The sequence below is a fragment of the Coturnix japonica genome, chromosome 1 (genome assembly GCF_054131305.1).
Source record: "Coturnix japonica strain WE chromosome 1, WE-NBRP24, whole genome shotgun sequence".
In the NCBI taxonomy this organism is placed as follows: domain Eukaryota; kingdom Metazoa; phylum Chordata; class Aves; order Galliformes; family Phasianidae; genus Coturnix; species Coturnix japonica.
In genome coordinates this window covers 160,108,782-160,132,531 of record NC_140663.1, presented here as the reverse complement: position 1 = coordinate 160,132,531, position 23,750 = coordinate 160,108,782, and the positions used below count along the sequence as shown (strand labels likewise).

At 36.0% G+C, this 23,750-nt stretch overlaps 1 protein-coding gene across 18 annotated transcripts in view; it reads left to right on the top strand.

The window, feature by feature from the left end:
* PAN3 (poly(A) specific ribonuclease subunit PAN3) overlaps window positions 1-23,750 on the top strand; it is a 73,297-nt gene that overhangs the window by 31,092 nt on the left and 18,455 nt on the right. For 12 of the 18 annotated variants that reach the window (XR_004305969.2, XR_014942175.1, XR_014942176.1 and 9 more), the window contains 8 exons: window positions 2,699-2,860; window positions 10,646-10,796; window positions 15,536-15,783; window positions 16,335-16,439; window positions 16,968-17,025; window positions 18,161-18,322; window positions 18,668-18,784; window positions 18,885-18,986. Coding sequence is in view for 15 of the 18 variants with exons in the window: in XM_085536320.1 (XP_085392446.1) it covers window positions 2,699-2,860; window positions 10,646-10,796; window positions 15,536-15,783; window positions 16,335-16,439; window positions 16,968-17,025; window positions 18,161-18,322; window positions 18,668-18,784; window positions 18,885-18,986 (1,105 nt within the window). In the remaining 3 variants the exon portion in view is untranslated. Of the gene's footprint in view, window positions 1-2,698; window positions 2,861-6,438; window positions 6,539-10,645; window positions 10,797-15,535; window positions 15,784-16,334; window positions 16,440-16,931; window positions 17,026-18,160; window positions 18,323-18,667; window positions 18,785-18,857; window positions 18,992-23,750 lie in introns of those variants that run through there. The other 6 variants (XM_085536326.1, XM_015852067.3, XM_085536327.1 and 3 more) reach the window with 6 other exon arrangements.

Sequence of the window (23,750 nt, the reverse complement as noted above, 5' to 3'; positions counted from 1 at the left end):
AGTCATCTTTGACTTTTTAGGTTATTTTTTTCTAGTAAGGCTGTGAGAGTTCACATTTGTTTAACATTGCTTTATGGCGTAGAATTAACTGTTGTTTTTCTCTCTCAGCCTCCTAACATATTCCCTCGAAGCCTAAAATAGTTTCATTCTGTTGCCAGGAATCTGAATTCCACTGAAAAGGAAATAATCTCTTTCCACATTGGCTCAGTTCCTCTTTTGTTTTGTTTCTCCTTTTCCAAACATTTGTAGATCACCTTTTATTACTAAGAAGTCAAAAACACTTTGTGAATAAGAATGTGATGGAGCACCAGATTGTGGTCCTGAAGTCTGGGTCAGGCGATGCCTTGCACTTGAGGGAACATTGTGAGAGAGATGGGGAAATCATGATGGAAATGTCAGGAGATTTCCTTCATGACACTATTATTTCCAAAGTCAAACTAAGAAAATAACATGCTACACTCAAACCTCCCTCTAAAGTTCAATATTATTTGTATGTCTAGTTTCTCAGACCTTAAAACTTTTACCGTTCAAGATATTACTAGTCTTCTTTTAATTACTAAGATGCCAAGTTGCTCAACAGTAGAGTGATCCTCCCCATAAACAACCTATATTTAGTTCTACTGTTAGCAGTTTATATTGGAATTACAAGAGGATGTTGTACCAACCCATCACAACTTAGCAAATTTCTTATTGTAACTGAAATTCAATCATTTTAATTGTTATGGAAGTTCATTAACTTGATCATTATTCAGTTTATTGCCTTTGTAGCTCATGGTCAGTGTTGGGCTTCTTCTTCTTTTATGGGCAAATGAGCTACTAGTGACTGGTCCCAGCATTAATTATTTCCAAAGCTTTCAGACTAGAAGACTTCAGGGAATTGGACCGGTAGATCGATTTTGGGTTCTCATCCATTTCATGCCAGTCTTGTCCTGTATTTTATATAGGTTGCTCTGAAGGTAATGCTTCTTATTTGTCTCCATGAAAACTACAACAGATACAAAGAGCACAATAACACTATCTGATAGAGCAAATTCTCAGCTACAAAACTCTGTCTTTCAATGTAGTCACCATCATTAGATGTATGTCTTTCCCAGTCATGAATCAAGAGTCTGCATGGTGCACTTTTTATTTATTTTTATTTAATTCTTTTTAAAAAAAAAAAAAAAAAAGAAATCTGCATGGACATCTGGAACGGGGCTTGTCTTTTGTCATCATCACTGCTAAAATGCACCACTCATCACTTCACTGTGCTCACATCTCCTATTTGGTCTCCATAAATGCTGAACAAGCATCAGTGAATGTCAGTGGGCGCCATTTTTTTTCACATGGAGGAGTTCAGTGACATACCTTTGCTTCATATGATCTTCCACAGTCTATGCTGTTTTGTCAGACTGCTTCTCTGCTGCCATCTGTTGCACGGTAACAGAATGTAATGGAGTGTTGGTGGGAATGTATTACTGTCATGCTGACATCAGCCTCTGATGTTGTGGGCCAATGTGATAACAAAAGAGGCATTACTTTCAGAGTAGTCCTTATACAGATTGTATGTGAGTGAGGAATCTTTTCCAATTAGAATGTCATCTTGTTTCCCGAAAGACTGTTTTTAAAATGATTATCAAGGTACTTCTTGCTAAGATTTCTAAGTTGCCAGATGAAGTAGATACCTGAATAAAGAGGTAAGTTAAGCTTTGATTGATGAAACCATATATCTTGATGGTGATAGTTGCGCTTTCACATCAAAAAGTAAAAGAAAAACAAACCAGTCCCTGCAATTCAGTCTGATTTTTTTATCTAATACATATATTTAGACTAAGATTTTGTTTCTGTATGCATTCTGAAATATTTATTCTGGCTGTATTTACTACTGAATAAGGTACATGTTGGTTTGAAGAACCCTAGAGAAACTTGGATAACTTATCTACTTCACTTGCATGAAAGTCTTTAACAGATTTTTTTTCTAGTGTGTTTTGAATATAATGTTAATCTCAAGCTTTTTTAGGTAGTTTCATGTTTAGAAATCATTATAAATATGATACAAATTTGAGTCCTGCAGAGGCATAACTATCTCCTGCATCTTCATAAGTCACATTTCTCAAGTTCAAGACAGTTTCCTATGCATTTATTATGGTAGTTCTCATTTCTCAGAAGAGAGGCCATAACTGTAGTTAGTTCTTTGAACATGAACTTGAGCATAAATGTTTTTTCCATTGAGTTCTTGTGTCATTAGTTGTACCTGTTTTTGTTGGTTTTATTTTTTATTCTTCTTGAAATCTTGGCAAATTTAAACTTAAAAAAGAAGCATCTAAAAGTCAGTGATAACTTGTTTTTTGTTTAGAAAGAAATATCAAAGGAAGAACTGGAGTTCTGTATTATGATGTGGTTGAAGGTATCTGGAAATACAGATTATTTTTAAAAAACATCTTACTTTACTGAATTTCTGAATATATATATACACTTGTATTTCAGTTGGCTGACACTTGGTGGAAAGATTTGCATACGAATAATTAATCCCTGAAGTGGTGTGGCTTATTGAAACCAAATAATAAGGATTGAAAGGAAACAGTCTCAGAAAAATTACAAATTTTACTTGCAAATTGTTTCCTTTTCCACCATTCCAGAAATTGTATCACAGTGAAGTAGTGTAGCTTTAGATGAGGGTTGCTAGGAGTGGCCTGGTTTCTCTCCTTCTTTTTCATAGCCCAGGAAGTATCGACTGGGGATGCTGGATGAGAGGATAGTACCGGTGGGATCAAAAGCAAGAAAATCAAAGAACCCTATTGGCTGTCTGACTGACAGGTGTAAAACAGGAGTACCCATCAATATGGTTTGGTGGAACAGAGTCACAGAAAACAATTTACAGGTAATTTATTTATTTTTTTAAACTAGTCACTTTTTCTGTATTTTGGATGCTTTATCTTAAATTCTAGAAAATGTTAGAAACAGTGACTCTAAATAAGAGTTGGAATTGGATAAAATGTTTTCCAAACAGGCATACTGACCCCCTTCAGGGAGAGTGACTCAGATTTTATTTTATCTTCCCCTTCTCATGTGTTATGTACTTGCTTGATTGTTATACTTGATGGAGGAGAAGCAAAAATAATGTTTAAATGTGTTTTAAAAGCAGACAAATGCAACCACTGCTTTCTGTTTCAGGCAAGTTCTTACTGTGAAAATTAGTGACCTTTGTTAAAACGATTGACAGACTGCAACAAAAATCCTTTAGTGTAGAATGTAACTATCATGATCAGAAAGTGTAAATATCTGTGGTTGAAATAGTTTAAGTTTTGTGTTGGAAACTCTAGTTTTACATTCTTCATTCTCCTAAGGAGCTGGACTTGAGCGTATCTTACTCAGAAGCAGCAGGTTATCTTTGATGTGATAATGAAGAATGATTCTTTTCTGGGAAGAATCTGCTCAGCATCCCTTGAGACAGGGTTTAGATGAAAGTTATTGTAGTTGTCATAATTACAACACTGCTGCTACTACTATTTTGCACTGAAGTGGTGCTTCAGAGGTGGTTACTCCAGTCTTTGTGTAGATTTGTTTTCTTTTTTGTGTTTTTAAGTATTTGCAATAGGTAAATCAGCAGCAGACTTACTGATAACTAGAGTTGGTGGCCTCTGAAACTTCTTTCGGTTCACTAAATCTTTGTCATATTAGGGTTCATGTGAAGCTCACGCTGGAACCCTGTAATGCCAGTACTAATTTTGCATTACTTAATGGTTGGATACTTTTTTAACTACTGAGATTGAATGCAGCAAACTGCTAATCGGTCCCAAACTGATAATACTTCATGCAGTCACTTAGCCATAAGTCTTGTCTTGGCCCTTTGTTGCTGGCGAAGCAGCAGAACCACTGGCAGAAAGAAATGAAGCACTGGTAGGACCAAGTAAGGCTGCAGATGAATGGTTGGAGCCAGTGAAGAAGCACAGTTTTTTTCTTCATTAAAGAAGAGAAGAACTTTTTCTTAAGTGAAAGACTGACAGATTGATTTACCTGTGTTTATCTAAAGGACTGTCAGCCTTGATTAGGAGAGGCACTGGAACAGGTTGACTGGAGAGGCTGTGGGTGCTCCATTCCTAAATGCATTCAAGGCCAGGTTGGATGGGGCCCTGGACGGCCCATGGCAGGGGGGTTGGACATAGATGATCTTTAAGATTCCTCCATCTTAAGCCATTCTGTGATTCCGTGTGTGTTATTTGCCCTGAGAAGACTGAAAGAAAATTATTTTTCAAATTTCAATTGGATATTGAAAGAATAGAAAAAGCCCCATTTGTACTCATGTTCTCCACTGTTTTGTCTTGCAGTTTCTGTGTTATGTCAAGGTTTGTCATTGATCTATTCTGTTTAGCAGTAAAATGGAACATCTTAGCATTATCTGGAAGTTGAAGAGCCAGTGAGATTTGGAGCTTTTGGCCAGGAACAGTTGTATTCAGTGTTTATATCCTCCGAAGCTATGCTGAAATTGTAGCATAGCTTCGGAGCTATGAGCAAAGTCACCATGCTTTCTTTGGTTGGTGGCATTGCTGCAATTCCATACTTCAGTATTCCGTACCAATAACATAAATAACTGTAATACAGAATCTTATATTATAGGTTCACGGAGCAATTACATAGTTTACTGTGGAGATCTGGGGCTTTAAATAGCATGTTTGTGCACATCCGTTGGAAATAAAAAGAAAGGGATGTTTCAGCTCAAGGAAATAAGGAAGAGATTGCATAGTAATAATAGATTTTAGCAAGAGTGAATGGAAGAAGGTGTGGAAAACAGGCTGTAGATGAGATTATGAGGATATGTACAGCTTTATGTGGATGAATAACTAAGTTTTACTTGGATATTGTTGTTCTGATCATTGTAAGTCTTTGTTTTCATGTGAACGCTAGCCAAATCATTACTAAATCAAAGCTCAAGAATGTTAAAAGTTTTAAATATTAATTGTAAAAGAGCAAAAAAAAAAAAGGCTGTGATTATTGGAAAAAAGTTTGTTTGTGAAATTACCTTAAGAAAAAAATAGGCACCGCCAAAAGAAAACCAGTCTCCAAAAACCAAACTACGGTAGTTTCATATTGAGATTTCAGATTGACCTGAAGTAGAAAAACAGTCATGCAGAATCTACATCAAAAAACAAGCTGTTCAGAGGATTTTGTGGGTGTGAATATAGATTACAGCAACTAAATCTAGGCTGATAGTGAGTGCTAAGCAATCGTAAGTTGAAAAGTTAAAATGTAGTGAATGCAACTGTTTGAGGCAGTTTTTTCTTCATTAAAGATGAGAAAGCACATTTATGTGTCAAAACTGAATGTCTACTCTTGTAAATGTGTGATTTAAAATGTGGGAAGGCACTGTTTCATGGTGCAATGTTAAGTAATGTTTTTAAGTGTGTATAGATGCTTGTCTGCAAAATGAGTTGTTTACCAAACAAGGTAGTTCTCAAGGTACACTGTAAAACAATATAGTTGTTTCTCAGGCATAGTTACAGATTTTTAATACAGATCGTTTTATTATTATTATTATTAATTTTTTTTACTTTAATCATGTAAACATAACACAGTATTTAAAAGTGGAGTTCAGAAAGAATGCTGTTCCTGGTTCTGCATTTAAAAATTAATAAGACAAAAAGCAAATCCATTCCTTTGCGGTCTGTCCTGCCCTGTGTTAGGAAACCAATGCAATGCCATAAGATGCATATTGTATTATCAAAGTGTGTATAATATAGCAGGAATGGATGTAACTTTTCTTACACAGATCATTGTTAAGCATCATGAACAGCTGATTTTGTTTTCTTGCTTCTTGAGTTGAATACAGTTTTATAAATAATTTTAAAAGTATTTTGCATCAAAAGCACCGACTTCTAAAAGTTTATAGTTTTAATACTCTTAAAAATACTGCTTAGTATTTTAACTAAAGGAATGTGTAGCAAACATGTTTTGTCCGTGCTAAACTCAGCAAAATTGTTTGGCTTTATTGAAACTGTCTTTAACTTTTGAAGAGTGGAATTGAAATCTAGTTAGTAATGTTGGGGAAATAATTTTTTAGATTTAACCATGTGGGTAATGTGATGGTGTGTCACGTTATTTGAAATAAGGAAGCATGTTGCACAAATTCAATAGTGAGAGAGAAGGAGATCTGTGTTCAAGTCCTTAGTAACCTCCAACATCTGATGGGCTGCTCTGACATTCCAGAATGTGTCCTTTTCTGATGTCACGGGCATCAGGGAATCCTTTTGGAGAGAGGATTGTTGCTATGCTCTCTGCGTAGACTGAAGCTACTTCTATTGCACATCTGCCCATACAAAAACCAACATAAAAAAAACTGTCTTGCATGTTTTTTGAATTAAGAAAACATTCTGAGATCTATGCCACATTGTAGGGTGGCAGAGAACTGCCCTGCTCATAGCTTGGGTACAGTTCAGTGGTGGTTTTCTGTAACCATTACAGGATTATGCAATTCTGGATGTCAGAACAGATCAACATGAATTGGGAGGTGAAGGACAACGTAAAAAGAGGAAAAAAAGGCTTGATTCCAGTTTTTAGCATGGTAAGTACATTAGCACATTCTTCTGAAATGAAATTTGCTTAAATTTTGCTTCAGGTAGCTGGCTTTTATAGTGCAACTAGAAATAACCGAGTGATGTTACAGCTACAGAAATGGGCTCAGATGGTGAGCACTGAACTGGAAATGAGGGAAAGGAGCAGTCCGCTACTTCTGTAGGCTCCTCGCACAACCTTTAAAAAGTCTTGGTTTCAGACCCCTCCTGTTTTACAGGGTGTTTCTATCCTTCATGGCACTTTGGGGATTAGTTTATTAATGAATGCACTGGATCCTTAGGAGCTCATTGTAGAGGAGCGCAGAGAAAAATTATACGTATTGGAATTGACAGTCAATGAAACGGGAATTGTCATCTTCCTAGACTACAGAAATCTGTTGATCTGTAAAACCCCAAAACATACAGTGAAGTTGTAGTGATGCTGTGTGGTTCTGCCAGCTTTGGTGAGAAGCTGAGATCCTTCATTCTCTACCCTTTTCTTTCAGCTGACATCAGCTTAATATGTAATTCATTGCATGTCCTCTTGAATCCTCTGTGCATCTCCTTTCCTTGAATCACCCACAATATTTAAGTCTTCAGTACTTATTTTCTCTATCACGAGGTCCTGATTTTCTCAGACTTAAAACTTTAAGCCTAGTCTAGCATGAAGAAATTTGTTATTATTTCTTCGTCTTAACGTAACTAAGTGAAATCTGTCACAAAATTGAGCATGTATTGAATTTAAGCATAATGCCGAATGATGAAAATGTTTTTTCATTAATAACATATAAATTAGCTTGTTCATCTTTTAGACTGATATTTTCAAGTCTACTGCTGATTGAAATATAAAACTAACACTAGGATTTAAGCTTTATAGTGTCAGACTGGGATATTCTTCAGAACCAGGAATATCACTTATAAGTTTGTTGGCCATTGTGAACACTACTTAGTGGTTTTTGCATGTTTGTATGTTCATTGATGCAAAATGTTGTGTATCGTGTTTGAAAAGTAATGAAAAGATGGAACAGTTAGCTTGGTTATATTTCATCCTCTAACTGTTGTAATGTATTTGGGATATGTTTTATTTTGTTGGGAGCAAAGTGCAGGAAAATGTGGTTTAGTTCATATGAAAACTCATGTGCTTTTAGAGGTTTTTTTTAAGAGCTGGAACTACCAATAAATACAGTGTGCATCTAAACATGGCCTAGGGCATAAGCTTCAAATTTTGATAAAGCACACTATTTTTGACCACAAATTATTAAAATTTTATTGTACTACTTGGAATATTTTGTTTTGAATGATGGCTCTGAATCTCTGATATTTCTTTCTGTATTTAGAAAACAGTTTGAATGTGGAAAATTTTTACAGTTTTTAATAATAAATTAATATTTAAACAATTTATTAAATAATTTTAAAAAGTTTTGGGTTGCAACTTCATGTTTGTAACTTCACAGGGAAGTAAGTAGGCTTTTGTCCTGAAGAATCTGGCTGTACAAACCAAAGCTGTTTTCAGTGAGAACATTTAATTAAGTAGTTATGTAGAAATAAGTCAATTTTATCCAGCAATATTTCTGATGCTGAATTTTGACACTAAATAATGCAACGCAAACTGAATCTCCATCAGATTTCTAAACTACAGCAATAGTGTGTCCAGGCGTGGGGTCCCTAGTATAGGAAGGATTTGGAGCTGGTGGAGTGCATCATGAGGAGAGCCACAAAGATGATCAACTCCCTTACAAACAAAGACTGAGGGAGCTGGGCTTGTTCTGTTTGGAGAAGGCTCTGGGGAGGACTCATTGCAATCTTCCAGTACTTAAAGGGAGCTTGTGAAAAAGGTACTTTTTACATGGCTTGATGATGACAGGACAGGGGGAAGTGGCTTTAAACTAAAAGATGGAAGATCAGGTTAGATGTTAGGAGAAAATTTTTCCCTTAGATGTGGGAAAAATGATGAGTCACTGGCATGGGATGCCCAGAGAAGCTGTGGATGTCCCATTCATGGAGGTGTTCAAGGCCAGATTGGATGGGATCCTGGGCAGCCTGGTGGCAGTCAGTCCATGGCAGGGGTTTGGGGCTGGGTGGGTTATAAGGTCCCTTCCAACTCAAACCTTTCTACGACCTGCCACTTGAAGTATGGTTCTCAAGTTCTTCCACTGTGAAATGATGAAGAATATGTAGGTGACTGTTTTACAGAACAAAACTGCAAGTGCGTATGAGCACTTACTGAATGTATTTAGAAGTTCTGTTCTATAGGCATCAATTGAATCGATTTAGTTAAGGTAGTGACAGTTTAGCCAGAATGGTATGCTTGGGATCTTGGAAACTCTCTCAGTTGCCCTATTAAAGGTTGAGAGTGTCTTCTAGAGGGTGTCCTTCCTTCTCCAATTGCATGTTCTGAATTGTTTATCATCTCCTGCTCCTGTTGTTTAGTTGACAGGTTTTTTTATATATGGTAGATTTGTGGATGTTTCAGATCTAGTTTTAACAGTGAAAATCTTAAGTTTCATATAATTGTGTGAATTACGATGTTTTTGGTAAGATACTACAAAGTCTGTCCCTCGCTGTTGCAGTTGCTTTGTTTGATGAATTTTCAGTGTGTCACTATGTGGACAAAGTATGCTCAACTCTGCCACTTGTGCCATTTTCTCCAGTTTCAGTGTAGAATTTGCTCAACTGTTGCAGAGCAGATCTCTCTCTCTCTCTCTTTTTTTTTTTTTTTCTTCCCTAGAGGAAAGTAATTCTCTTAGTTATCTGAACTTTGTGTACAGGATATTACCTTTTGGTTACAAACATTACTTGATTTAAGTCCTAAGTGTTTTAATTCACTAGTCTGCATAATTGGTTATGACTGTTCTTTAATATGTAGAAAGGTGCCCATTTAGAATGACCGTTATGTGACATAATGAGGTGGCCAATGGCTGTGTGACCCAAGGTGAAATGTTCTTACTATTTGCTTTTAAACCTGAGCAATCCCCTTCAGTTTTACAGCTTTTAGAATCCTCTTTTCTGATTATTTGAAATACATTAGTATTACATTTGACTGTCGTTTTGAAATGAAGATGTTAAAACAAAAACACCACAAAAAATATGTTCAGATATTTTCCTACACTGTCTAAATTAGTGTTTCATAATCCCACTCTTCTAACTTGGCTCTAACTTAAGTTCTAACACTTATTTCGTATTGGTGAAATTGGAATTTAAACTTTTGAGTTATTTGGTTATTTAAATCTGCTTAAAACAATGATGATCCTATATGTTTTGCTTTAGAAAACCACTATGGATTATTAGCAAAATCTTTTTGTCTACTTAAAATGATTAGTCTTCTATTTTACCTTATTTTGTTATGGTGGTATTGAGAGGAATGCTAAAGTGACTCCGTAAACAGAATTTTGACATTTAGTGTTGAATTACAAAGTAATTTTCATGTAATATTTTATTTCTTGTCTTATATTTTCTTCCACTAATGTTTAGCATAACCTGCTGTTCAATAGTAAGCTTTTTGCCTTTTGAGCTGTAATTTGTATTTTTTTCTCCTTAAGTCCTCATACCTCCTTCCCTGCCCAGCATCTCCCCTATTTTTTTATGTACTAGTAAATAACAAATGGTTGACAGTTACTTTCTTTCTATTTGTTTCTGCTGTACCAAATTTAAACTCATTATTAAAGGTGCTGCATAAGTGAAATATGTCATTAAAACCAACCATAGAAAAGGAATATGGTGGGTTCTTCTATTACTTTAGGTTGGAATTGCTGCTTATTTTTCAGTGGATTTTCTAAAGTCACTTAAGGATAGGTGCAGTAGTGGTGAGGCCTTCTCACTGTCAAATCAGTTCTCCAGCGTTATAGTATAATGCTAATGGAAAGCCTTTTTACACAGTGTTTGTGTTAAATCAGCTCTTCATATGGAAATCTTTCTAACTCTACTTCACGTAATGTAGAAAAACATTTATAACCATTCATGCAGACCAGCTTCCTGTGTCTGCAGTTCTTGTCAGCAATTTGTAGATAGCTTAAATATCCTCTGCCTTCGGTAGGTTGCTTAGAAAGTGTTTTCTACCAAGTAGGCATTGTTTGTCTCTTCATGTTTAAAATAAACAATTTACATTTGTTTTCATACAGACACCAAACCCCACTGCAAATGAATTTATTCCTAAAGGAGGATCAACCTCCAGGCTGAGTAACGTATCCCAGTCAAGTATGTCTGCCTTCTCTCAAGCCTTGTTTTCTCATCCCTCCATGGGAAGTCCTGCTGCTGCTGGGCTAGCACCAGGTAAGTTGAGAGTAATGATTTACAGTACAGTTGCTTCTTTTAACTTTTATTAATGCCAAATATAATCTTGTTAAACTTATAATCAGGTTTATTGTGTGCAAGTCTGGCCACCTTCTACTTTAGCTCTTAATTTTGAGCAAGTCTTCAGGCACGTAAAAGTGAAAGGAACTTGAGATGAATCTAGTAGAATGAAACTGAAGAAGCTGACAGGACTAGGGGAAATGTTTCAAACTAGAGGATGGGGAAATTTAGACTGGATATAAGGAAAAGAAGTTTTCTGCAGAGGGCAGTGAGGCACTGGCACTGGTTGCCCAGAGAGCTTGTGGATGTCCCATCCCTGGAGACATTCAAAGTCAAGCTGAACAGGGTTCTGAGCAACCTGATAGAGCTGTAGGCATCCCTGTTCATTGCAGGGAGGTTGGACTAGATGACCTTAAAGGGTCCCAATTTGAATGATTGTATGATTCTATGAAAATCAGACTGCAGGCTATGAAATTCATTCAGGCACAGCAGCACTGAGATTACCTCAGACTAATTTACTCTTCTCTTAGAGGTGCTGAATTATAGCACCGTCTGCTCTGTGCTGTCCATGATAGAGCAGTACCTGGTGTAGCTTTAAATTAGCTCTGGTCTAGAGACACACTGCAGCAAATATGTATGCTGATTACCATCCATTGGTCTGCCCTACTGATTTATTTTTAGAAGATGTAAACTAGACACAATTATTTTCAGTGTTACTGATATACATGTGGGCTTAAATTTTGCTCAATAACAAAAGTAGAACATTAGCTTATACCAAAATAACTTGCCTTGCAAAGTATCCATTAACTCTTACTATGTCTGTCATATCATGCCATTTCACTTTCAGGACTGACTTCTAAATGTTCTGTGCATAGAATTTTGACAAAGTTCAAATTGTTCATGGATTTGTTAACTGCTTGAGATCAGAAATTCCTAATACTTACTCTGTAGTAAAATGGAGTAGTTGCAAGATGTGAAGATGAGCAGAGCTGGATGTTACATATCTCAGATTCTCTAGCAAAATTCTTTATATTCTTAAACCTGTGGCAAGGAACAAGCAGCATTAGGTAACTTCCAAAATTCAAAGGGCAAATATTCTTTTTCTTTTTTGAAAACTAGTACTGACAGTTGCCCTCCATTCAATGGAACTTCAGGCTTTCCCGATAATAGGGAATAAAAATCAGTGTCAATATCAAATAAGTCTGCATTTAATTAGTGCAGTGGTGCAACATTTGAACCAGGCTGAGAAGGTGATTGATGCTTCTGCCGACCGAATGAATATAATGCAGTACTGTGTCTGATTTCATCCTGTATTGTGCTGTGCAGTCTTACTGGAAAATGTTGTGTTTATATGCCTCTCAGCCTTGTCACCTGGATTGAAAAGTATATAAAGGATTTAATAGAATACAGTAAAATGGTCCACTTTTGGAAAGTGTCCAGTGGGATCTCAGAGGGATCCTTCACAGTCCAATTTCTTTACTATCTGTAAGTAATACTTGAAAGGATAAGTAATGCTGTTGATGAAAGAAGTTCTTACAACAGTTTGAGGTCCTTGAAATGCACATGCCAACGTGAAAAATGATCTAGGCTCAAATAATAATGTTTGTTCAGGAGAAGAGGGATGGGTGAATCCTTGTAAAAACTTACTTCAGGCAAGATTGGCTTCTTTTCTTGTTATTTCTGTATAGCTACCAAGAATATGAGTTTAAAGCAGGAGTATGAGTTGGGTGCTTTGAATTTTTATAGAAACTTCTTTCTCTACACTGAGTGCAGAATGTTCTAAACTTAAGTATTCAGTGTAAATAGTACCCACAGATATATATTTTTTTATTTAAGAAGTTTAGCTCTCAATAATATATACCCTCCAGAAATAAATAAAACAAATTTCTGCTACCTTCAGGTGAGATAGGAACTGATCTTTCTAGAGGATTAGGTTCTTAAATAAGAAAATGGTATTTATGTATGGGGAAATGTCACTCTTGTCTACTTTATGTCTAGGTCATAGTAGATAACAAAGTAAAGAATTAAAGATGTTTGAAAATTGCCATTAAAGTGTTTGGTTTTGGTTTAGTTTGATTTTGATTACCAGTATTAAGAGTTTGCAAGAGCTCTCCTTTAAATAAAGAGAATTCTCCTTCCAGTTAAATGGTGCGTATTCTCCAGTAGAACATAACTTTTGTGGAACATGCAAGACTTCAGCTTTTGCATGAAATTCTTCCTGTATTCTGTAAGGAATTAATATTTTTCCTTAAATAAGGAAATGTAGTAGAAATAACTGTTCTAGAAGAGCCATGGTTTAATTAATCTATTACAAAGCAGGGAACAATTCTTTGATTTCCCTCTTGAGGATAATGAAAAAAAATTAAATTCTCTTCTATCTAATCTCTGAGATCTCCCTGGAGGTAGGTATAAAACAAAAACAATCTTTGGCACTTAGTATTTCATAGGTAACTCTTCACAAAATTGAGTGGCCCTGGAATAGATTTTTTCCACCTGTCTCATTAGTTGGAAGAAATATATTGCAGAAGTACTGTTGGAAGTGACAACCAGAAGCTAACCTATTGTAATAGGTAACTTGTATCAACACCTGACACATCCATTAGGACACAGCACATAAGAAGGCTGTGCATTCTACATATGTAGCTTCAGATTTCTTACACAAATGCTTTCAAGTATAATCTCAACAATCAGTCTTCATCTCAGTCTCCAGATTTTAGTAGAATAGTAATTTACTCTCTATTTAAGATTCACCAGCAGAAGGAATTGAGAGCCATCTAGTAGTAGATTAAACTCGGGAAGAGCAATTTGACATGCCTGTTTTAGTGTTTGTCCTAGTAATCCTATTGGCATTTGAATTTTGATGCAGGGAACTTTCAAGTCATACAGAAAGCTTAAAAATGTTACTTCTTTTGGTCAGGATCATGGTGCAATTATATAGAATGCAATTTTCATTAGAAATATAATTGAAATTAGATTAAATCCTCTCTCTCTCTCTTTTTTTTTCTTTTTCTGATACGCTTGTATGATTATATACTTACTTAAAACTCCACTACTGAAGACAGCTGATCTAATTCCATTGAGGCATTCTCCACACTGACCACAATTTTACCACTGTGCTCAGTACTGTCTTTTTCCTTCAGTGTGAGTCAGTAGGAATATGTGTTTATCTTTTAATGCAGCTGTTTTCATTTTCTTTCCTGCAGTAATTTCCACCTGCTGCCTTCCCTGGGTGTTTAGACTGTGCTCTGCTATCTCATCCTGTTTTGTTTGGGTTAAATATTAATATAAGTAAGGTTTTAACTGGTTGAAATCCTCATGAAGCTGATGAGATCTGCTTGAGTTTGCGCACCTTAATTATTATTCCCATAAATAATTAGCTCTGCATCAGCTCCACTATAAGGTTGTGTGTGTGTAACAAAGGGTTTTAATTGTAAATACCTATGTACTCAGACCACAGAATTTTATGCGTCTCTCAGAGGTATCTATCATCTTGGATATTTGCTGCCTCTGCCTGCTGAAACCTACTAAATAGCAGCAAATTTATTGTAATGCAGTGGTCCTGTCTTGCAGTGGTCTTCTAGTAGTATGAAAACAAAATGTTATCAAATTTGTTTCATATCTTGAACTGATTATATATGGATATATATGGACAGCCCGTATGTTCTGTCTGCCTGATGACTTTCATTAAACTTTCAAGGTCCTTCCAAAATGACACTTACATGAACAAACGTACAGTCTAATCTGAAGGGAGCAACAGAATATTTGGGAAGTGCTCCCCTTTGTATTAATTGAAGCACCATTAAAACTGGTATCTTCTGCTAATAATGTTACAAGTTTTCTAAAGGCTGGTCTCTTCAGCGGCTCAGAAACTATTATAAATAGCTGTATCTGAGAATTTTTTATACTATAACTCTTGCAAGACACAACCAGTTTTTGTGACTAAAAAGCATTTATGTAGTGCACGTTGCACTTTTTTTCCCCTCACTGATACACTATGCTTAGAATCTAAACTGAAGCTTCAGTTTGGTTGCCTGTCTTTCACTAAACTTACTGTAACCAGCAATTAAGAAAAGAATTTTGAGAACATTTTCAAATGCCTGTATGAATACCTTGCAGATCTCATTCTGACAAGTTACCTGTCCTTATATATCAAATAGTACTTGAGGAGACTGGATTTTTGATTATGACAGGAAAATAGGTTTCCCTGAAATGATTAGTAGTAGCTTTTTTCTTATTGCTTATTTGTGTGCTGTAATTATCAGAGATCTAACTCTCATTGTAGTCATTCGTGAGAGTACTTCTAGTAGGAGGAACATATAATTGAGTTAAATGAATTATAGGTTAGCAAGCTTCACTTCACTTACCGCAGAGTTATTAATATTTTGTCCATGTAGTTTAATAAACTTTCTTTTTCCAGACAAAGCATTGATTTGGCTCATCGCTTCTCTTTCTACCTGTATTTTTCCAGTTCTTAATGTGAAGGTTGTATGTTCTCAAGCCTTTTCTCTCTAAACTGAAAACCTTCTCAAGAAAATGTCTGTTCCAGTCTTGCTATTAGTTTTACCTTTAACTCTCGTAAAGATGTAAGCATCCGTAAACCTCTCATCTGCACAGAATATTGTTCAATTCTGGAGTGTGTGTAGTAAAGGATTTTTTCAAATTAAAAAAAAAGCAACAACAGAGATTTGATCAAGAATATCTTCTTGTTTTTCGCTAAGGAATGTCATTATCAGCGGGATCTTCTCCTCTTCATTCCCCCAAAATAACTCCTCATACATCTCCTGCTCCTCGACGAAGAAGTCATACTCCTAACCCAGCAAACTATATGGTGCCTACTAGTGCCTCTGCTTCTGTTGCTAACGCTGTCTCTCAGCCTCCATCTACTGGCCAGGTGATCCAGAAGGAAACAGTGGGTGGAACAACATACTTCTATACTGATACAACTCCAGCACCTCTCACGGGAATGGTATGTTTGCTTTTAGTACAAAAATAGATGGAATTTACAAAGACAGAATTGATTAAGATTGATTATTTGACTAGTTATTCATAATATTCAGAAACCCTTTTTCTATGTGAAGAATTGGACTTTTTGAATGTTGAGATAGATTTCAGTGATCTTGGAAAACGAAGGACTAAAGATTTTTTGTTCTCCATTTACCTTGTTGAGAATTCTGTTTTTATACAAAATTAGAGAACGTTTTATGTATGTCTCAGTGAATTCATACATAGAAAACATCAATGATTATTTCTAATTGCTTTCATGTTTGATAGGTTAAAGAAATTTTGCAATTATAGTGAAGGGAAAAGAGAGTAATAAGAACGTTATGTATGTTCTTACACGCCCCTTTGCAGTCATTGGTGTTGAGTAAGGAAATTGTGATGCACCTGACAGTGTATTTGTAACATGCATTGTGCCTGAAGACTTTATAGTTCAGTAGCTTAAACTAATAAGATGGCAAAACTCTATTTTCCTTATGCATAAGGATTTTATGCTGCTTAATATCTTTTAACTTTCAGGTATTTCCAAACTACCACATTTACCATCCAGCTGCACCTCATGTTGCATATATGCAGCCAAAAGCAAATGCACCTTCCTTCTTCATGGCGGATGAGCTCAGACAGGTAGTATAAAAAAGAATTTAAAATGAAATCACGTATCTTGGAGAAAAGTAGGAAACTAGCAGTAGCGGAAGAGAAATCATGACTAAACAGCTGTGCAGTCAGTTTTCCCTATGGAGAATTTTAAAAACTTAGTGCTGTGGTGGATAGAGCACAAAAGAGGGTTGTGATGTGTGTTTCAGCATATGTGATTGTAGTCTAATCTGCATGCCACGATTGCCTGTTTGAGTACATACTCTTGCTTGTTGTGTACTACATACTATCATGCATGAGTTTATATGTAGAATTCTTTTAAACTGTAATCCTATTCAGTTTTGAAGCCTTTAACTGAAAGGAAGGATATTAGTTAATAGGCCCTTCTTGTGGGGCGTGGCTGTGACTACTATTCGCTTCAGCCTTAATGTAGTTAGGTACCTCTGTCAATGCTGGTTCTGGCTATTGTCTTTTGCAGCTCCTCCATTGAAGAGTTTAACTTTTAAGTCATTAACTTTTCAGGCTAGTGTTCAAAACTTGACCTAATTTGTTCTTCAGGAACTCATCAATAGACACCTAATAACGATGGCCCAGGTTGATCAGGCTGATATTCCTGGTAAGTATTTTTTATAATTTAAATGGTGATCATGTTGTTCTGTGGTCTTGTGTTTACAACAGTAGTTACCAGTGGTTTGAAACAAACCATCATCACTACCAAAATAAAAAAGCCATAATTTTTTTATTGAAGACTGGGTTGTGGATAACCAAAACCAAAGTATTTTGGAAATATTACATTTATTTCTTGTTTCTGTTTACTTTTTTCAATTAATTTTATTCTGTTTTGAAACACTGTAATGGTTGGGAATATTTAAAATAGTGAAAAAAGAAAGATCTCTAAGAAAATAGAGCCATGTGCAAAACAGTATTGCATCATTTTCTATGTGAATCCTCTTAAAGGAATACCTAATAAGTGTTTTCATTTGAAAACATTAACAAACTTGTTTGTTTTAATATGAATTGGCTGGTATATCACAGAGAGGGTTTGTACTAGTTGGCAGGTGAGAGAAATGTACTACTCATAATTTGATTTTTGAAGAATTTATAATCAACTCTGTTTTTAAACAGATTGTGTGTTTGGTTGCAACATTCTTCTTAGTTGTGTGCTTGTTAAGAATATGATACGGTCTAAAATGTAGTTAAGGTTACTAACCCAGATAGATGACATACAAGTGTATCTCTTCTTGGGAGTGTAATTTCTTAACCTGATTTGTAAGCCTTCAGTGCCTCTGTTTTCTAAACCAGTATGTTACAACACAAGATTCAGGTTTGTTTTGTGTGAGGAAATAGGGTTTTTAAAGTGATATGAAGTCTGTATAGAAGTGGGTGCTTATCTATGCGTCTGTGCAGGAAAAAAATACCACAGACACAACAGAGGAATGTTGTTCAGAAGGATGAGTTTTTAAGATGGGTGAGAAAATAGCAGATAAAATCAACAGAAGAGTTGCTATGTTCTACTTTGTGTAACTGTCTTTATGAGGACATTTATTTTAGCTTTCTGGAATCCCTCCCAGGAACCTATGTATCAGTATTAAAGCAGAAGTAGTGAATTTTTACTTAACGTGCATATGAAGAAAATGATGCATAGAATTTACATGTTAGTGACGCAGCAGATTTCATTTTCTCTGCTCTTGTAATAATTCCTTCAAAATATACTTATATCTAATATGTTTCCTGTGCATGTACTGATCTAGCAGTTCCAGCAGAAGTGGACAGCTACCACAGTCTCTTTCCTTTAGAACCATTGCCACCACCCAATCGCATACAGAAAACAAGCAACTTTGGGTACATTACGTCATGCTATAAAGCTGTAAATAGTAAAGATGACCTGCCATATTGCCTTCGGAGGATACATGGTGAGAAAAACTGAGTAGTCTTTTGGTTTTTTTTATATACTGGGGTATTTTTTGTTTAAATAAATATTTTTATATTCTATGTGTAGAGCTTGAAACAGCTTTGATAGTGGGTGTAAAGAGAGCAAGTGGTTCCCACAGACCTGGCACTCTTAAGCATGCTGGTCTTATTTTAGTGTTTGGTGACTTTTCAGTATTTTTAGAAGACAAAATAGTAAAAAAAAACAAAAACAAAACAAAAAAAAACAACAAACCACAACCAAAGTAACCAAACAGCAACAACAACAAAAAAATGCCCCCATTAACATTCCCCAAACATCTTAAAGTATGTTTTTTGATCTTTTCCAGGTTTTCGTCTTGTTAACACGAAGTGCATGGTGTTGGTTGACATGTGGAAAAAAATTCAGCACTCAAATATAGTAACCTTACGTGAAGTGTTTACCACTAAAGCATTTGGAGAACATTGTGAGTTTATATCTTTTTTTTCCCCCATCCAGTTAATGTGTTGTGACTTTTTTTCTAAATATGCTGGAGTTAGTAATTGTCACATGTCTCTATTTTTAAGCTCTTGTTTTTGCATATGATTTTCATGCTGGAGGAGAGACTATGATGAGCAGACACTTCAATGACCCTAGTGCTGATGCCTATTTCACAAAAAGAAAATGGGGTAAGGAAAAGGCAGTTTCATAAAATACTTCTGTAAGCTATTTCCAATACTTGATCAATTAAATAGTGGATTATAAGAGTCTTCTTATTTTTTAGCTAATCAATTTCATCATCCCTTTAACTGATTGGACCAGAACTTTCTTCCTTTTTTTTTGTTTCTCAATGAAATTGCTGAATATAGGGTTTTTTTGTTTTTTGTTTTTGTATTTTTTCTTTGTTTTTCTGAAATAACTTCTTACTTGAGCTACATTTTTCAGTTTGTAAGTGAATTAAAATTCTTTGCCTACAGGAGAGCAAATTTACACAGGGAGGATCAAGAGCCAAGTGCTGTGGGGTTCTAATTGCAGATCTGTCACAGGGTAACATCTGATGCATCGATGTGATGCTTCTTGTTCAGGTTCTCTGTACGTACAGAGTGGTGTGTAGGTTTTTTTGTTCGTTTTCCCTGGAAAGTATTATGAGGACTAAGTAGGCAGTGTTAAGTACTAGTTGAAGACAAGGTATGCATTGGAAAAAAAATCTAACATTATTTTTTGACAAATTTCATGTATTTCATATATATATTTCAGATTTATGCTCTGAGGATTAAGGCTACACCACTAGTAAAATCTATCAGAGCATGTTAAGTTACCAGTAGGACTCACATCTATATGGCTAAGCTCTTTCCCTTCAAAGCAGTGTACTGTCTCTTCGTGCCTTTTAGAACCAGTTCTTGGCCCATATGATCCTGAAGACCGCATTCAGATGTTGTCGCTCAGGATCACAGCAGGCCAAAACTGAGCATGAACCAGTGTCATACTTAGAAAGAAGAACACTAACAATTGAATGGTATCACAGAATGATAGGAAAGTAGCCTTGGAGTTTGCTTGTCCCAGCTTCCAGCTCAGTACAGGACCAACCTTGAAAGTAGATCCTGGATAGAGGTGAACAGCAGACAGTAATAAAGCCTGTGAGCTGGACTTACTTATTTTAGTGATGTAGGTACTGCCTACATGCCTTCAGGTGACCAGCTGTTAAAGAGAAACAGAAACTGAAGTTTTTTCTTTCTTTTGCCTTTTGAAATTAGAGCCTTTAATTGTGAATTCAGTCTCTTTTAAAGTGTCTCTTTGACAGTGATCAGAACATAACAGATTGTTACTGAGTGAATACATTCAGAGCCTTTGTAGATTCCCTTAACAATGAATAGTTCATGCTACTCAGTTGTGCTGAACTGACGAGTATAAGTAAGGTTGAAGTTCCACCACTGGTTTTGGTGATAATACTTCATGATAGAAGAACCCCTTCACTGACTTGTTATATCTTATGGCAAGTTGAAGATCATAATTACAGATTCAGTGAACTTGATGTGAAACTCACTTCGTACAGCAAATGTGGAAGATCTGCTGCTAGGTTAATTGTGATTTTCTGCAGGACTAGTATTCTGAGTGTCCCCCACCTGTGGTTTTTGAATTTCCATTTAAATCAGTCCTTGTATGTTTTTACACCTCTCTATTATGTACAGAAGATTGGTGTCTGTTCTAGATAAATTAGTAGAAGGCATAATAAATATTTCGGTGACATGACCATTTGTTACACTGGGAAAGAATAATTTTCTGATTTTAGTGAATATGTTATTGAGGCAGGCTACAGGGCTACCTAGGTCTTTTATTTGACCCAGTGCAGCCTTTTAGACAGAGACGGGTTTTGGAGCTGAAAGATATTAGCTTCTGTTTAGCTAGAACAAATTGTTTAACTAAAGTGAATGATTGTGGCAGATCTCAGTGCTGTTTGAGGAGAATAGTTCTCTCCTTACTGTGACTCTTCTAGTCTTTTTATTATATAAATTAGAAGGAAAAAATAAGTAACCTGCTATTGACCAGTCCTACCAAACCTTTCTGCAAATCTTTGCTCTGACCTTACATTTTTGGTAAGTATTGCTTTCAAATCTGCTCCTCTGTTGAAGGAGCAATTTAGAAGAGAAAATAGGATTGTTTACCTATAACTTGATTTCTCAAAAATGCCTGCCTTCGTGGATCCTTTTTCCACCCCCTCACAGAGTTTCTTGGCCACCTGCCTGCGTCAAGGAGCCTTCCAAGAGAAGCAGGGGAATGGATGAAGTTAGATACCATGCAGCATGAGGCCCAGATTAGTGCTTTTAAAGTTTTAGGCGGCATGACTCTGTCAACCTGATCAGTGAACTCAGAGTTTGATTTCAGATACGTGATCTTATTTATATTGAATGTTCAAGTTGGCAGCACTAGATTTTGACAGTTAAAGCTGAAGATTATGTTTTATGTAGCTGTCACTTCTGATGACTATGTGGTCAGCGGAGATGAGGTTTATTTTTTTCTTTTGCCATGCTATTTGCAGACACTATTACTTTATAGGTAAGGTAGTGGGGGGAAAAATCAGGTGCTTACATTTATTTCTATTGCAGGAACTTGCAAGCATATGCCTTTGTTGCTTCTGAAACCTGTGGAATTTATTCCTTGTATTGTTCTTTATGCAGTGAAATATTCTTTCTTGAAGTGGTACAATGTGATAATCTGATGTTGTTCTGTCAATTAAATATTCACAAGTTCTAAAGTTAGAATCTGCCTTTCAGTTACCTTGGAATATATTTATTTAAATTATCCTTATTTCGTAGAATCTTAGAATTACCCAGGTTGGAAAAGACCTTGAAGATCATCAAGTCCAACCAAAGCCTAACCATACTACCCTAACTTTAACAACCCTCTGCAAAATCATATCCCTGAGCACCAGATCGAAACGGCTCTTAAACGCATCCAGGGATGGCGATTCAACCGCCTCCCTGGGGAGTCTTTGTTGGATCCTTGTATTTCTTCAATACTTGCATTTTGACAAACTTAACATTCTGTTAAAGCAGTTTTAACATTTGCATGTTTTTTTCCACTGTTCCAATGCTATTCAGGTTCAGATTATGGTATACATTAGGACATTTATCTCTGCAGACATGATTTTTTTAAATTAGTGAGTTAGCCCAAACTACTGAAAATCTATTCTCTTAACATCCCAATGATTTACTTAAATGGTAAACCACGTTCTAAATGGACTTATTTTAAAACTGCCAGCTAGAAATCCTGGCAGATAACAATAACTCCCATGTTGCTGTCAGTTGTTTCTTTTTTTCCTTGTCCTAATGAATTTTTGTGAGGGTTAATGTCAGAGATGAGCATGCCTTTGGTATTGCCTTTGATCTGTATATTGAAAATACTCTCAGGAATTAGATGTGGTGTACAAGCACTTAATGGTAGCTCTGAGCACCACAGATTCTGTTTCATAGCAAGTTAATATTTCTAATAAATGTAGACAAACTTCCTGAACATTGATTTCCTTTGGATGCATCAGTAATAGTAGTATTTAATCCAGAAAAGTGGACATTGTTGTTGACTTTGTAGTTTTTGTATTCCTCAGTCACTGAGTGCATTTTTCAGAAGAAATCTTTTCCATTTAAAATGAAAGAAGTTATGTGCCCGAACTGTGATGAGCAGGAGAAACTGATAAATATTTAAAGTCAGCACAATGATTCTCTGTCTATGGGTGTTCTGAAGTCAAAGATGATTAAATATTTAAATTTCCTATTGAGACCTTAAAGCAACTCTGAAATCTAGAAGCAGTAGTTAGTCCATCTCAGGAGAAACCCTGGCTTTGTCCTTGCATGGGAGAGATGAACTGAGTTGAAAGCTGTTGGGGAAGAAAAGGAGAAGGGAAGAAAAAAGACACAGCGGTGCAAAGAGTGCAGTTCTTTCTCATCTAAGAACATCATAGCACAGAATTAAGAAATGAAAAAAGGCAACAACAAGAAAACCCCTATTGAGTTCATTTTAATGTAGCAAGAAAAATAATGGACTACTCATGTTTCTGGAGTGGAAGTTCTTACATTTTTAATCTTCTCCATTATTATTTATGTACTGTGTCTCAGATGAAAGCACTAATAGGGGCGAGTCTATCCTGCACCAGAGGAAGAATCTATTATGAAACTCTGCATGGATTCAACCTGTGCTAGGAATTTATTTCAACTCAAATACGAACCTATAAAACATTGCTTCTTAGACTAATGTAACTTTGATCACTTTTTAACTTTTCTGAAAAATTCTTTGTATGTTTTTCAACACGCTAAGCAATCTTTAGAAAGCTTTCTTCAGTGTGCTTCACCTGCATAGAGAGCTTATGAGTCTCGTTTCCTTGGATCCTTGCTCTTGGGCCATCTGGAGCAGGCCTGGTAGGCCTTCAGGGAATGTGTTTCATAACCAGCATAGCAGCAAACTGAACTGCTTTTAACCTTAGATGTTTTGAACAAGAAGATATGTAAGAGGGCACTTCACTTGTGATTCTTTCAGTGTTTGAGCTTGCACCTATGAGAGAACATGGGCTGCAGCCGGAAAGCAGCGGCTTGTATTTGGCTGTAGCCTCAAGCAAATCTTTCCAGTAGTAAACAGTGCTGCTGCTTGATTTAGATTTTCTGATAGAGAAGGAGAAGCTGCGATCATTCAACCTTTTGATTTTTTTTTTTTTTTCCCCTCGTATATCCTCTTGGTTATGATGCCTTTAATTTGGAAATCAAAGGGCAAGCGTTCTGAAATCATAAGCAGAAAAATAGCCCGTGAATTCTCGCTCTTTTTCTCTTCGGGATGTTATAGAACGCTTATCTTCTGGACATTTATTTTGTACATATGTAATGGTCATATGTGTGTAACCGTCTTACGTAATCCATATGCATTGCTGTTAAATGCAGTGCTATTTATCAAAAATGTACTGTATAACA